This window comes from Aplidium turbinatum, chromosome 17, assembly GCF_918807975.1.
Source record: "Aplidium turbinatum chromosome 17, kaAplTurb1.1, whole genome shotgun sequence".
In the NCBI taxonomy this organism is placed as follows: domain Eukaryota; kingdom Metazoa; phylum Chordata; class Ascidiacea; order Aplousobranchia; family Polyclinidae; genus Aplidium; species Aplidium turbinatum.
The window spans coordinates 5,893,413-5,908,354 of record NC_137488.1 but is presented as its reverse complement, the minus strand read 5'-3'; the positions used below and the strand labels follow the sequence as shown (position 1 = coordinate 5,908,354).

General features: G+C 35.1%; 1 protein-coding gene across 1 annotated transcript; it reads left to right on the top strand.

The window, feature by feature from the left end:
- Positions 1–13,531: 13,531 nt before the first annotated feature.
- LOC145786905 (toll-like receptor 8) lies at positions 13,532–14,578 on the top strand. The gene has a single exon (XM_082598645.1). The coding sequence runs from the start codon at positions 13,532–13,534 to the stop codon at positions 14,576–14,578; it is 1,047 nt and encodes a 348-aa protein (XP_082454771.1).
- Positions 14,579–14,942: the final 364 nt, after the last annotated feature.

Genomic DNA, 14,942 nt, shown 5'->3' with positions numbered 1-14,942 from the left:
AGTCGCCATATTATAATCTTGGTGTAGTTCAGAGAGACATTGAATGCGGGTCTTCTTCTTTGAAACAAATTCTTCATCAAATTGAAGCGAGCAGAAAAGTGATCATGGTGCTCAGTGGAGACTACTCAAACAGCCACAAAGGAAGGTACGGTATCTTATTTCAGTTACAGAGCACCTTGAATATGAGAGTGGTTGGAATCGTAGCGTCTGGATAACGTTTGAAAATGACATTCAAGCTGGAGGACTTATTCGAACAAAGAAAAGACGAAACGAAACTTCGATGTTGCAAATTCCCGAATCTGCAGATGGTCTTCCAATATTTTGGAATTTGCTTCGAGAGCTTCTTAAAAGTGTGTAGAACTTTTTGAAAAAAGTTAATATTTGTGAAGTTTAGTTTGTTGTATTTTATGTTGATGTAATATGAATGATAGGGCCACCCTCTTTTTCGCTCTAAAATGTAGGCCTTCTAATGTGTTAAGCGCTTTCATTTTTACCTAGCTTGTTGTGAAATAAACCTTATTGAAATCTTTACATCTTGTATGAAACACAGTACATAGGACTATTAAATTTCCAAAAACGATTGCTTCACTTTATTCACCGGCGCAACGTTTATCACACATTGATAAAAAAAATATTTTTTAACATTTCATGCTGCATTTTAAAACTTCCAGTAGAGTTAGTTGTGATGAAGCTTTTGTTTTAGACTTGCACGTTGTTTGATCAAAAGCTAACGTTGGATAATTTTGGCTTATTGTTAAAGATAAAGTTAAGAAAAATAATCAACTAACAGTTAACTATCCAAGAAATTAACGTTATAGTTGTTTTATTGACTTTCTTCATTAATTGCATGGCATATGAATCAAATGTTAGAATATTGCACTGTCTACAAAGTTATTACATGATGTAGTCGTCATCGCGTTGTGTTTGCGGCGGATAATCCTATCATCGATTTTTAATGTGTACGCCACATAATGTATACTTATACTTGATTTTATGATTTTTTATGATTTGTAGCGGATTTTAATAAATTATAGAAAAAATAATTCTGAAAGTAGCAAGTATATATATAATAAAAGGACTGTAGCAGATGAGTTTTAATCCGCTACAGTGGTGACATCTGGCACCACTGGCTGGCTTAGAGGGGAGCGCAGTCTGACTTGGCGTCACATTACAAGTACATAACAAGTATAGAACAATGGTGAATATGGTTTTCATCTGGTAAAGTTACGATATATGAGAAATATTGATTATTATGCATTTGGAAGATTAAATTTTAAAAAAGGCTAAATTTAAGGCCAAATTTAGAAAAAGGCCAAATTTAGAAAAAGGCCAAACGTATAATTTCAAAGCCAAAAGGCTCTAAAAAAATTTGGCTTTAAAAAGGCCAATCTGGTAACCCTGAGCTACGCCACTATTCATAGCAGGTTTGTTTTGTCTAGTAACTTCGAGAAGGTAGGATTATGTTACGTCATAAGAACTCATTGTCTGGTCAAGTTTTACTACCTGTAAACATCTTTGTGACGTCATACCAACCTACCACCTGTCAAATTGTTCGATCAAATGCAAGAACATTCAAGACTTACACGTATTTATTGCATTCATTACCTTTCACCTTTATAAAGTGCAACGTTTATTACCTTGTAACATAATGGGCCTATATGCTTGTTTGAAAAAATATTGACAAAAAATTTAATTGTTAAATTTTTATGATGCATTTTAAAACTTTTAAACTTGCATTAGAGTTAGTTGTAATGAAGGTTTTGTTTCAACTTTGCACGTTATTTTTTCCTTCGGCCAATCTTCGCCTTTTGCTGAAGATAAAGAAACAGTTAACTATGCAAGTAAATCACATTACATTTGTTTTAGTGACTTACTTTATTAACTGGATCGCATATGAATCAAATGCTAGAATATCGTACAATCTACAAAGTTATTAGATTATATAGTCATCATCGTGTTGTGTTTGCGATTGTTAATCCAGTCCCATGATCCAGTCATAGATTGTTGCTTACTTGACAAAACTTCCCAGACAGCCACTTTATCTGGTCAAATTTATGTTTATGTAGCTGCTGGTAAAAATGCACAAGAGAAAGATTTTACTGTCGCCGTCGTAGAGAAGCTCAATTAGTTGCCGGTGAGCTGGAGCCTCATCAGGGTTCAAGCGGAAAGAAGTGAATGGCCATAAGCCCTTCACAACTGCGACAGAATCTCGAAAGCGGTTGTTGAAATTGCTAGCAAGAAAATGAATGAATCCTCGACTGTATTACTCTTTACTCTTCAGAAAATAATAATTGATTTTGCAATTATGACGTAACAATGATTCTAACCTTTCTCACATAGTTTCGTCTATAATAATAATAATAATAACGCTTAATTGTTTTTATATAGCGCTGTATCCATCGCAGAATGCGTTACTCCTCAGCGCTTTACAAAGCAGACAGTGTCAATGAGAAATATTGTCTTCAATAATCTTTTAAAAAATGCTCGTTGAATTAATATGATTTTTGTGTGTCTGTTGGCCAAAGATAACACATTGTGCAACAACAGGCGCGGCCATACAAAATAGTACCACGGCCGGATTTGGCCGGCGGCCCGGACTTTGGACACCCCTGCTAACTCTTCAAATACGGATTTTATAAAAAATCATTGTTTTAAGTGGAATGGACATTGATTGGTTAAGTGAAAACATTGCATATTTCATTTTTTTGTGTGATTTTCGGATGTTTTTTTGTTTGTCGTATCAAGGCTTACATCTGGTGGTTGAAGATTTAGGTTTAAGTGAACAAAAAGGCAAGGAAGCCAATCTTCATGTTCACCTTCAGGCATGCCTTTAAGTGTCCTGTCAAAGACACAGCCGCATGCTCTAGAGCGGTGTCGAACCGGCTCTTTTTGCATTTCGCATTTTTGTGGGTGGTTGCATGATACATAATTGCGTTAGACATTTTGCCAACTATAAAACGTCATCGCATTTCTCTTTATAGACCTGCCCTGAGCTGTTGTCATTTTTTAATGAAATTGGGTTAATTTGGTAGGAAAAAGTGACGTCTTTTATTTGAATATTTACGTCACTGACGAAGTTTGTAGTTATGTAACCACAAACAAAAATGCGAGATTTTCAGCAAAATGGAAATTTTCAGAAGCTGTGAGGAAGCTGAAGGAATAGTTCAAATGACTTCAATTTTTTTTTAGGTTAATTAGATATATCAAAACAATATTGTATCTACCTACACCAAAATATTTTTAGAAAAAATTGCGTTTTTGACCCCATTTTTCGATTTTTTGAGCCCAATGAGGAGACTGAAGACAATTTGTTACGAATCTCAAATTTTGTCAAGAGTCTTTTCTCACTCATTGGCACAATTTCCCCACTACTCCGAGAGAATTTAAAAAAAAGGTCAAAAACGAGCCACCCTCGTGAACATCCGAAAAGGCCCAGGTATCGCAATGAGAAAAACTAAAAGTAAATGAGTTGTTGTTGTGTTGTTTATTTTATTGAACTACAGACAAACAAAACAAAGTAACCTTAGCTGGTTTAACATAATGTATTACAAAATTAATATATACAACATAATAACTCAAAGGTTTTCGACACGTACGTGTGTCCTTATCAGGAATTACTAAAATAGGCCTACATAAAATGAAAAATTGTAAGATAAATTTGACTTTGCATTGCCACTGTAACGACACTCTGGACTGAAAAGCACAAACTACAACGCACAATACATTCCATAAAGCATTGATTGATAGATACCTTGTGTTTCCAACCACACTCTACTTCCTTAAAAAACACACAGGCATTGAAAAGGACTTTATAAGACTTTTCTCCATTGTACTTCCTCTGCATTGAAAGAGATGATGCACTGATGCAGTTCAATTGAAAATACAGCGATCGCATCGTTGCTTAAAATGCGTAGGTCTGTTTATATGTCGAAATTAACTCCTACGACGTATAGCACTGATATCACAAAAAAAGGCTTAATACCGAGCGCAATGCTAAGCATAGCTAATTCAAGTAGTCTAGATTGCATCGCTATTATCAAAGTAACGTTTAGGCTACAGCCTGTTTCACTCTTTGTGCGATCGCTAGAAGGTGCTCGACAGATAATCGCTTATTCTTTAGGGCTAAACCGTGACAGTCTTAACACTTTGATCCTCAAAGGGAGGCCAGATCTGGTCCCCCCTCACATTTCCTTTAATTATTTGAAGCACAGTAATGCCATGCACTTGGTTTTTCTTGACTTTTCCTAAAATTGCAAGGCGGATCTGATGATATAAAGTTTGATAGCAAAAGTTGTGTAGTTTATTTGTAAATTCAAGATTTTGATGAATTTTTGCTGTTTTTGGCCGACGTTTGGCAAAGCATGAAATTGATTTCTTTTCCCTTACAAACGATAAGCTCATAATTGCTCCGTGAATCAACATGCGCAAGGAGAGAGACTATTGCGGAGTTATGCATTGTTTTGTTTGACCTAAGTTTGTCATTTTACTGGTCAAAGTTTGTCATTTGACCTAAGTTTTATCATTTTACTCCTTTTTCACAGCATTGCATTGAAAAAAATCGCACAATGCCCAAACATTTCTTGTGCTATAATATACCAGCCAGTGTCAGTGAGCACCCAGTTGTTTATAAAAACAATATATTCTATCTTTTCTTTCTAGCCACTCAAGAAATAGTAATCCACCACCAAATCGCGGAGTTTTCTATTATTGTTTTGTTTGACCTAAATTTGTCTCGAACTGATGGCTAGAGCAGTCCAGTCAGAAAGTCACTTCTTTTTTATATTGATTCAACGTCTCAAGACGTGAAACCAATATAAACAGAAATAATTTTCTTATTGGGTGGACAATAGATCATTTTACTCTTTTTTCACAGCATTGCATTGAAAAATCGCACAATGCCAAGCATTTCTTGTGCTATAATATACCAGCCAGTGAGCACGCAGTTGTTTATAAAAAAGAATACATTTTATCTTTTATTTTTAGCCACTCGAGAAATAGTGATCCACGACCAAATCGCGGAGTTTTCCATTATTGTTTTGTTTGACCTAAATTTGTCCCGAGCAGATGGCGAGAGCAGTCCAGTCAGAAAATCACTTCTTTCTTATATTGATTCAACGTCTCAAGACGTGAAACCATTATAAAACAGAAACGATTTTCTTATTGGGTGGACAATAGAGCATTTTACTCCTTTTCCACAGCATTGCATCGAAAAATCGCACAATGCCCAAACATTTCTTGTGCTATAATATACCAGCCAGTGTCAGTGAGCACGCAGTTGCTCATCAAAAAGAATACGTTCTATCTTTTATTTTTAGCGACTCGAGAAATAGTTATCCACTACCAAATAATCACATATAAATTATTGAAAGCAGTAGAAGTTTGACCCAACAAATATCCATTGCTGTATACAATACGTTATTGTACGAAAGACATGTAAAACCAATAGGCTATAAATCAAAATTCTATGAAATGAGCAAAAATTGCTGTAAATGTGCCTGATTAGATTTGAAGGCTTTATGTAGCTACAAAAACTTCCACAAACGTGTTCTTTATTCATGCATTTTAGTAGATCAATTACCCAAATTGTTGTTTTTGATAAAGTTCTTTTGTGCTGTCGTTGCAGAGAGCCTTGTATCATAACATTTTATTCGAAATTACATTCTCATACCAGCAGTGTTTGCAAAACATAAAATGTAGTCTTCTTTCGAAAAAAGAAATGGGTGTAGACCAACTTTCAGGTGTTCATGCTTGCGTAAATAAAACATTTAGAACATGAAAAAATCTATCATGAAACTGCAATTAGTGTAGCCTAATTAGCGATATATAGTAGGTTATTGGTTTTCAGAAATTCAAGGTTGATACTTTGCACTGTGTTTTTTAGGTGGTGGGCAGATACCAAACTCGATGATCATTTACTTTTTGTCATTGTTTTGTTCACACATTTTCACCACTGTATTATATATCAACACAAAACTATTCATATTCACCACATATCAAAAGCCATTCACATAGCTATGAATGGCTTTTGATATGAAATTACAGTATACAGGCTATTTTTTATCAACCTTTATTTTATGTTTATTTTTTGTATTTTTATGATCTCATGATATTGGCTTTCCCACACAATTCCTACAATTTATTAAAAAATACACATTACGTAATTGATATAAACACAATGTGATAACTTCTTTACTCCACAAGTCAGATTGCCAGAATTGCCATAAAGATTCAACTACGTTTTATGTGTGCAGGATATATTTGAATAATAGATTACTCGCTCTTTTCGTTTTCATAATATCGCGATCTTTGCTAAATCGCGTTGAAAAAAAGGTTTCAAATTATAACGTGACGTAGGCTACTATACAAGTTTCGTTTTCCACATAGCTAATCTCATAGACAATGGATAGACAACAAAGTAGGCTAATAGGGATTGATTAGTGTTTTCCAACCCAATTAGGCTACTTTGTTGTCTATCAATTTTCTATGATTGTAAGATAAAACCACTCAAACAAAAAAGCCAATAATTTAGGTACTATTGCTACGGGATGCTTGGTTCCATAATATATAGAAATTATGACTTTCGGAAAGCATTGGCTTTTGAAAAACAAATGCAATTTTTGTTTCAATTTGATATTGAAAACAATTGAAAGCATTGATATCAGGCAGATATAATTAGTCATTTTAGCATTGCACAACAATGTAAACCGTCATTATTTACTAAAAATTTCAGTCATCGTTTACATTGTAACAATGTAAATAATGCCAGATTTTCCAACTACTAAAATATCGATGGTTTCTTGCATCGACGATTTCAGAAGTAAAGCACGATGTAAGATTCTCACGCAAAGCTATCTAATATAATACGCTGGCACACACACTCCGCATTGCGTTGGAGCGGCTCATTGTTTTGCATCGCTTAGTGTAAAATCGGATTATCATGGTAATTAAAAGGCGGCAAGATGAAGTAAAATAATCGTTTTTGGTTATCTTTGCAAAAAATGAAATATCAAGTTAAGCATAAAAAATGTCAGAATATTAACCTTTTAAACTTATAGGCAAGTGACTTTTCTACACATTAGTAAAAATTCTGTTCAAAAAGAACAAGCAGATCACACGTAACAGCTGGTTGAATTTGGTCCAAAAACGCCCCCCCCTTGAGCAGTTAACTTGCGAAAAAAGGTTGAAAAGCAAAGGGTTAATATTGTTATTGGTAACCTAACAACACTGTTCTGTTCTTAGAGTTGCCTTCCACGCTTTCTATCATGTGAAATAACTTGACATCATGTAAACAGCATTTTGTAACCATTCTTCTTGGTGGTTTGTACTACGCTGGAAGGCTACTATAGAGAGCAGCCAGCCTTTGGTTTCATCATCCAAGACACCCAGACCTTTCACTCCATTATGTGGCTTAAATATGGTGCAATCGTTTATGATGTGTGGTCTGCGGTCTGTTCCTCAGCACCACATTAACAAGAAAAAAAAGCCAATGCTTAGGGGGACCATATAGTTGAGAGGAAAAGCCCGACGCCCGTACAGAGACGGTTGAGGCGCACCCATGCCCGTTGACTATGTAAAGCCAGGCCAATGGGAAGGGTGTCGGCGTCGAGGATAAACGAAACGAGTCTGGTGGTGCTTGACTCCAATTAAGAGTTTCATTTATGGTCCGCCCAATTAGTCACAAAGATGTTTTATCCGTCAGCCTCGTTGAGCAGAAATTGAGCGACTGGCACGAATGTAATTATTGAATGAATCGTTTTTCTGATGGTTTCGTGCAAATAAAAATTGTAGATACACAGATGTTACACAATTTCATTTCTGTTTGTTGGGCATGTTTTGATTTTCTCTTTTGCCGCTCGCACACTTTTAATTTTTTGTTGGCAAACATCTATCAGTATGCGTTTAACGTTATAGCCTACAAGATTTTAAAAAATTTGAAGTTTGAGAAAATGAAGGGGTTGTTTCTTGAAAATTCCCTGAGGCAGTGATTTTCAACCGGTGTTCAGTGAAAGATCATCCGCAAGAAACTTATTAGCTTGACTAGTGTTCTATGGAACACCGTTCGAAATTCAAAATCACTAGAGCTTCGGGTGTAAACATCCGAACAGGCCCAAGTATAGCAATGACAAAAACTAAAAGTAAATGAGTTGTTGTTGTGTTGTTTATTTTATTGAACCAAAGACAAACAAAACAATGTAACCTTAGCGGGTTTAACATAATGTATTACAAAATTAAAATATAACATAATAAATCAAACGTTTTCGACACGTACGTGTGTCTTCATCAGGAATTACTAAAAATATGCAATATACATGAAATGAAAAATTGTAAGATGAATTTGACATTGCATTGTAACTTTAACGACACTCCGGACTGAAAAGCACAAACTACAAAGCACAATACATTCCATAAAGCATTGAATGATAGATACCTTGTGTATCCAACCACACTCTACTCCCTTAAAAAACACACAGGCATTTGAAAGGACTTTATAAGAATTTTCTTCATTGTGCTTCCTCTGCATTGAAAGAGATGCTGCATTTCAATTGAAAATACAGCGGCGCGTCATTGCTTAAAATGCGTAGGTATGTTTATTTGTCGAAACTCCTACGATGTATGGTACTGATACCACAAAGAAGGCTTAATACCGAGCGCAATGCTAAGCATATCTAATTCAAGTAGTCTAGATTGAATCACTATTATCAAAGTAACGTTTAGACTACAATCTGTTTCACCATTTGCTGGATCGTCAGAAGGTGCTCGACAGATATTCGTTTATTCTTTAGGGCTTAACCTTGACAGTCTTAAAGTTCACCAGTTGTTCTATTTTAACTGTGCAAAATAAAACTATAAAAACATACTGTATTTAATTTCTCACACAGTTTGCACTTTGCAGTAGATATATTTTTAATCTATTCTTTTAACCAAAGCTTACCAAAGATAAGATGAAAGTAGCTAGGCTATAAGTGTAATGCATTTTAACTTTGTGATTGTCGAAGCAGTAGCCTATAGCATGTTAGTAGCCTACGCTATCTTGAATTTAATAAAATTAAGATACATTATGACGTCAAAACATCAATCATAGACTATGCTGGTAACAAGATCATTTCCACGATTAGCTTTCAGTGGAAAGAAGCAATTTATCAAATCTCACACCATCATAGGTAGGTTCTAGGTGTGTTTTGAAGGGTAGAGATAAAATTGAAACATTGCAAAACACAATTGAAGAGCAACATTACCAAACAACTTTATAGGCAAATTGTTGTTCATCATTCGCGAGAACTGTGAGCAATCCTGTAAGTTTTACTCGCGTGTCTTCACCCTTGCAAACTCGGAGTGTTTTGTTTTATGTTCTTGTTTTTTTGTCAAAATGTCTGTAATGGCGCTAAAAGTACATTTTAAATAAATATGCGGTTCGAAAAGGCAGAAGTGTTTGCTCTGTTTTTATGCGAATTAAGCATAGGCCTACTCAACATGGACTCGCAGATCCAAACACATCGGTTCGTTTTCAGGTATATCGATTGATTTTAAAAACCAAATGTTTTTTTTTTTTTGCTAAATAATTAAAAACTGTAAGGTTACTCACATTGACGAGAGAACTGTCAAATTGGTGCCCTGAGTGTTGTAATTGGATAATACTGTGAAGGAACAAACAATTAAGAATCAAACCGAATATTTTATAACGTCAATAGGCTAGCTGCAGTTACAGGAGCTTGTCTTTCCATAGGTCGATCAATCCTACCTACCACAATCAATCTACAATCAATCCTACCTCAATCAATCTATAGTTGCGCAGTTTTGCTAAGGAAAATTAGGTTTTTGCACTACATTTTCTATTTCAATAACAGGCAACGCTGCATATAATATAAAAATGAGGTCTTCCAGGATTTACGGTTGTTCTAGACCAGGGGTCACCAACCTTTTTTGCATGCGGGCCACTTTAGCACTACGGAGAGCTGTGGTGGGCCGCACTAATAAAATTTTAGGTAGGTGGACTCCTATGCTAGAAAAGAACACATTTCGTACCCAGTTTTCAGCATTACATGTTGTTAATATTTATCTTAGAATACTGCAGCAACAAAATTAGTCGAACAACGCTACTGCCAGGCCAAGCTCCATTAACAACACTTTTGACTTCTTTAACAATGCCTAATAAACGAGGCCACTTGTTTTGCGCACTTGTAACGAGGCGAGAGGTTTCATCAGAAGATTCATCGCCAAGCAATAGTGGTGTTGTCACTTCGCTTCGCAAAAGATATCTTGCAATTAACAGTTTCAGTAAACAAGGAAATGTTTGACATCATCATCAGACATCAAAGGTTTGACATGTTCATCTTCATCAGTGAAAAATAGGCTCCAATAATAGGGAGAAAGAAACTAGGTACCATGAAACAATCGCTTGTGGAAATCACCGAAAAAACATTTCTATCGTAACTCATGTAGAGTGTTCCTTCTAAAAAAAGCAATGATTTTTTTTTCATCCTTTTTGTGAGAATCTCTAAAACCGTCTTTCTTTGATTAGACAACTGTCACTTGCGGTGCCTTTCAGCATGGCAAGAATTGTTAATTAACAACATTTTGCAGTACTAAGCTAAATATTTTCGTCTTATTACAACCAGAAAAAGTCTTTAAATTTATATATAATATTTTGCCAATTTATTATAAATTGAGTTGGCACACCGAACATTTATACCAACAAAACTTGCATAAAGGAACACTGCTCATGAAACACAATAACGGTGAAACGCACAATAGTGTTTACATGAAATTTACAAACGTAAAACAAGCAAACCTATGCTTACAGACAATTTCAAAATTCGAAAACAGATGCTTTAATCAACCACTGGGACAGTGTGGTTGGACATCGCATTGGAATAACTTTAAGCGACCCCCACCTAGAACTACCATCTGATTGGTCGGTCGGTGGAATCGCATGCAAAACGAAAATATGCTTCCCGAAAAGTATTTTTTGCCTTTATGCTCTTTAACTCCTCAAGAAAAGTATTTTTGGTTATACTTGTATGCTGATACCTTCCGCGGGTCGCTCATAACATCGTGGCGGGCCGCCAGTTGGTGACCCCTGTTCTAGACAGAAAACGTTTTAATGATTCTTTTTTCTTTTTAATTTTCAAGGAAAATGTTGAAATTATATTTGTATTTACTAGCTACTCGTTTGTTACTTGTCCAGCTTTCCGCTGAAAGATGCCTTTGTGAGCAACCACGTTTCACCATTATAGAGGAAATATTTAACTATCGTAACTTTGGTCTGTATCAAGTTGAGACTTTGCCATGGATGCAAGTTCCTTCAGTATATGTTGAATGCTCTTTTAGAGGTTTAACATCTATTCCAAACAACATACCAAGAGAAGTGCAAGTTTTGAACATGGAGAGAAACGTTATTTGGAATTTAACAAAAAATGACTTTAAAAGTTATTCAAATCTAATATCTCTTTCTTTAGATTATAACTGTAATAATGATAACAATGAGCCGCTTCCTCCTTGTCCACAGCATCTTTTAATCGAACCCAGCGCATTTAAAAACTTAATATTCTTAAAAAAATTATCCTTGGCAGGTAATGCTTTGAATGTGTTTCCACAAGATCTCCCATCTTCTTTGGAAATTTTGAACATAGTTAAAACTTTAATTCCTGCCATAAGAAAAAAAGATGTTGCTCAATTGTCAAAACTAAAAATTCTTTTTGCTAGGTTTATTGAACCACCTAGTTGGGAACCACGCTTCTGGTTGGATAACGATGTCTTCTTTCCAGCAAGATATTCTCTAAATGTTTTAGATTTACATGGAAACATGTTTTCTCAAGTGCCTTCTAATGTTTTCACTCCAAACTTAATAGTATTGGATTTATCCCAGATCAGCATATCTGTGATAAAAACCAAGGCCTTTCTCAGAGCTTCTCAACTACAGCTTTTAATATTGGAAGCTGCGGCAGCAGGTGGCCCTTCTTTGGTAATAGAAGAAGGAGCGTTTGATAATTTAGTTAATTTAACCTTTTTAGACTTATCTACGAATGCTATAAACTTCTTACCGGACAAGATCTTTATCAAAAACATTAACCTTAAAACTTTGGATTTATCCTTCAATTGCTTGTGGAAGTATGTTGCTGATCCAAAGTTTGTATCATACACCAGAATAGAATCTTTGTATCTTGGTTTTAATCGATTCTGTATTCATCCTCAAAATATTACATTTAATACTTCATTAATTCTTGGTGACAGTTTTAGCACTATGAAATCTTTAAAGATATTGTCTTTCAGTGCACCGCGCAATTCACAGACTTATCCTCGTTATTTTGTTATTTATGGATTATATTTTTACCACGTAACTGTTGGTAGCTTAGATGTGCTAAAAAAGTTACCCTTTTTATCTATTTTAAACTTAGACTTTTGTCATGTTCATCGTTTGGATAAAGAAGCTCTTTCAGGTTTTTTGAATATTACATCAGTGACTCTTTCTTATAACAACTTGGATGATGAAATGAATTCTTTTTCTGGAAGCAACATTTCTCGGAACTATGTTGTCAAACAAAGCAACAGAAACACGCTTCTTGGTTATGTTAGAGGTCACTATGACAAGTTGTTGAAGAAACCAATTAAACATGAAAAAGGTGCTGATGAAAACCTTAACCCTTTGAGGACCATTAATTTTCCCCATAAAAATATTTATGTAGAATTTGTTTGTTTACTCTTTAAATGTCATATAAACAACACCTACGCAAAAAAAAGTTAAAAAAGGATGTCTATCCTAAAATTAAGCATATATATCCACTGCTACGTTAGGGTATCAGCAGTGGCAAATTTTTATAGTTAACTGGGGGGTAATCGGCCTAATTTCATGGGACACATATGTCCCAGCGGTCCTCAAAGGGTTAAGCAAAATCAGTGCAATTCCAAAGCAATACTTGACTATTCTGTAAATAAAATATCCAAACCATACGAATATTTGTTTGATTTTGCTTCCTTTGCTCATTGGTTGGATTTATCATCAAACCTCATCCAAGTTATATCGAATCACGATTTTGATTCAATGCCTCTCCTTTGCCACATTGATCTTCGTTTTAATCCTATTACCAGTGTAGGAAACCAGGCTTTTTTCAGGTTAAGCAACCTGCAATTCCTGTTTATCAACAGCATACAGATTAATCCAACTTCTGGTGCTTTGTCGTTTTTGCAAAATTTAAATCGATTGATCGATTTTGAATACACCTACACGGGAATTTATTTGTTCTCGATATTATTGTCGCTTCCCAACTTAGGCCTATCCATCGCAAAAACAAAAGCAATAGATTTTTCGGGCAATTTTCTAGACGCTGGGCAGCCTCAAGTGCCTATACTCAGAGCATTTCCTTTTGTATATAAAATTGTATTGCAATCTTGTCAGCTGAAAGATGAATTGTTTTATTTGAATAATTACCAGGTGACGTATCTTGATGTAACTGATAACTTACTCACTTCCCATTCAATTCAAACTTTAAGAAACTTCACTTCTTTGAAAACTCTTTTGTTTTCAAATAATAAGATGGAGTTTTTTGATAGTCATGTTCTCGAATTCTTCCCTAAACTGGAAATATTAGATCTTTCATTCAATAAAATCACTCACATAAATCCAGGGATCTTTGAAAGAAACTTTAGTGTCCAGTTCCAATTGAAACGTTTCAGTTTATTCAACAATTACATCACAAATATTGGGCCTGATGTTATTCCACTTTCAGTTCTGCAACAACTAACATTTTTAGACTTGCGCTTCAATGCATTGGAGTGTGATTGTCATTTAAATGAAAACTTTGGATTTTACTTTAAGAATAGAAATGTCAGTTTGTATCAATTTCCTGGTTTCTTTACCAAATGTACAACGATCATTGATAAATATTATGGAGGATGCGTCCAATGTCTTTCACCTCAATCTCTATATGGTCATTCCTTAATTGATTATTCATCTACTGTAGCTTGTAGCAATGTTTTATGCATTGCTTTGTGCATCGGATTTACAACATTTACAACTTTGTCACTGTTTGTGTCTCTACTGTTTTCATCTAAGAAATGGAAAATATGGTTAGCTAGCTATGTTACAAAGTCTGTGCGTTCAAACATCACCAATCAATCATTTAAACCAAACCCAACGATATTTGTTCATCATGGATTTGTGGTCTATGATCAACATAACGCAAAAGTGGGTGATTGGGTGGAAAATGTTTTGATCCCAAACCTTTGTGACAAGTCGCCATATTACAATCTTGGTGTAGTTCAGAGAGATGTTGAATGCGGGTCTTCTCCTTTAAAGCAAATTCTTCATCGAATTGAAGCGAGCAGAAAAGTGATCATGGTGCTCAGTGGAGACTACTCAAACAGCCACGAAGGAAAGTATCTTATTTCAGTTATAGAGCACCTTGAATATGAGAGTGGCTTGAATCGCAGCGTTTGGATAACGTTTGAAAATGACGTTCAAGCTGGAGGACTTATTCGAAGAAAGAAAAGACGAAACGAAACTTCGATGTTGCAAGTTCCTGAATCTGCTGATGATCTTCCAATATTTTTCAATTTGCTTCGAGAGCTTCTTAAAGCATGACAGCGCATATGTAAAGTTTAAAATTGGCTTCGTGGCCTTTAAAATTGTTCGATTTTATGCTGATGCAGTTTAAGGTTAAAGTTTGTCTCCGATCAAGTGCTTTCTTCTTTTTTCTTTTTAATAATACCGGCATCTTAAAAGTATCTGAAGAATAAGCCGGTTTTGTGTGACTTATTAGAGCAACAACAACTTAGCTTTGTCATTAACTACAAGACAAAATTTTAGTGCTCTTCCATCTCTACTGTAATTGAAATGTTTTATTGTGAAAGTCAAATTATTCCGTTCTTCTGGTGATAAGAAGCCAAGCTACCACAAGGCGTTGCAAATCATAGGTAAGTTAATTCCTACGTTTTGGCAGTCAGCA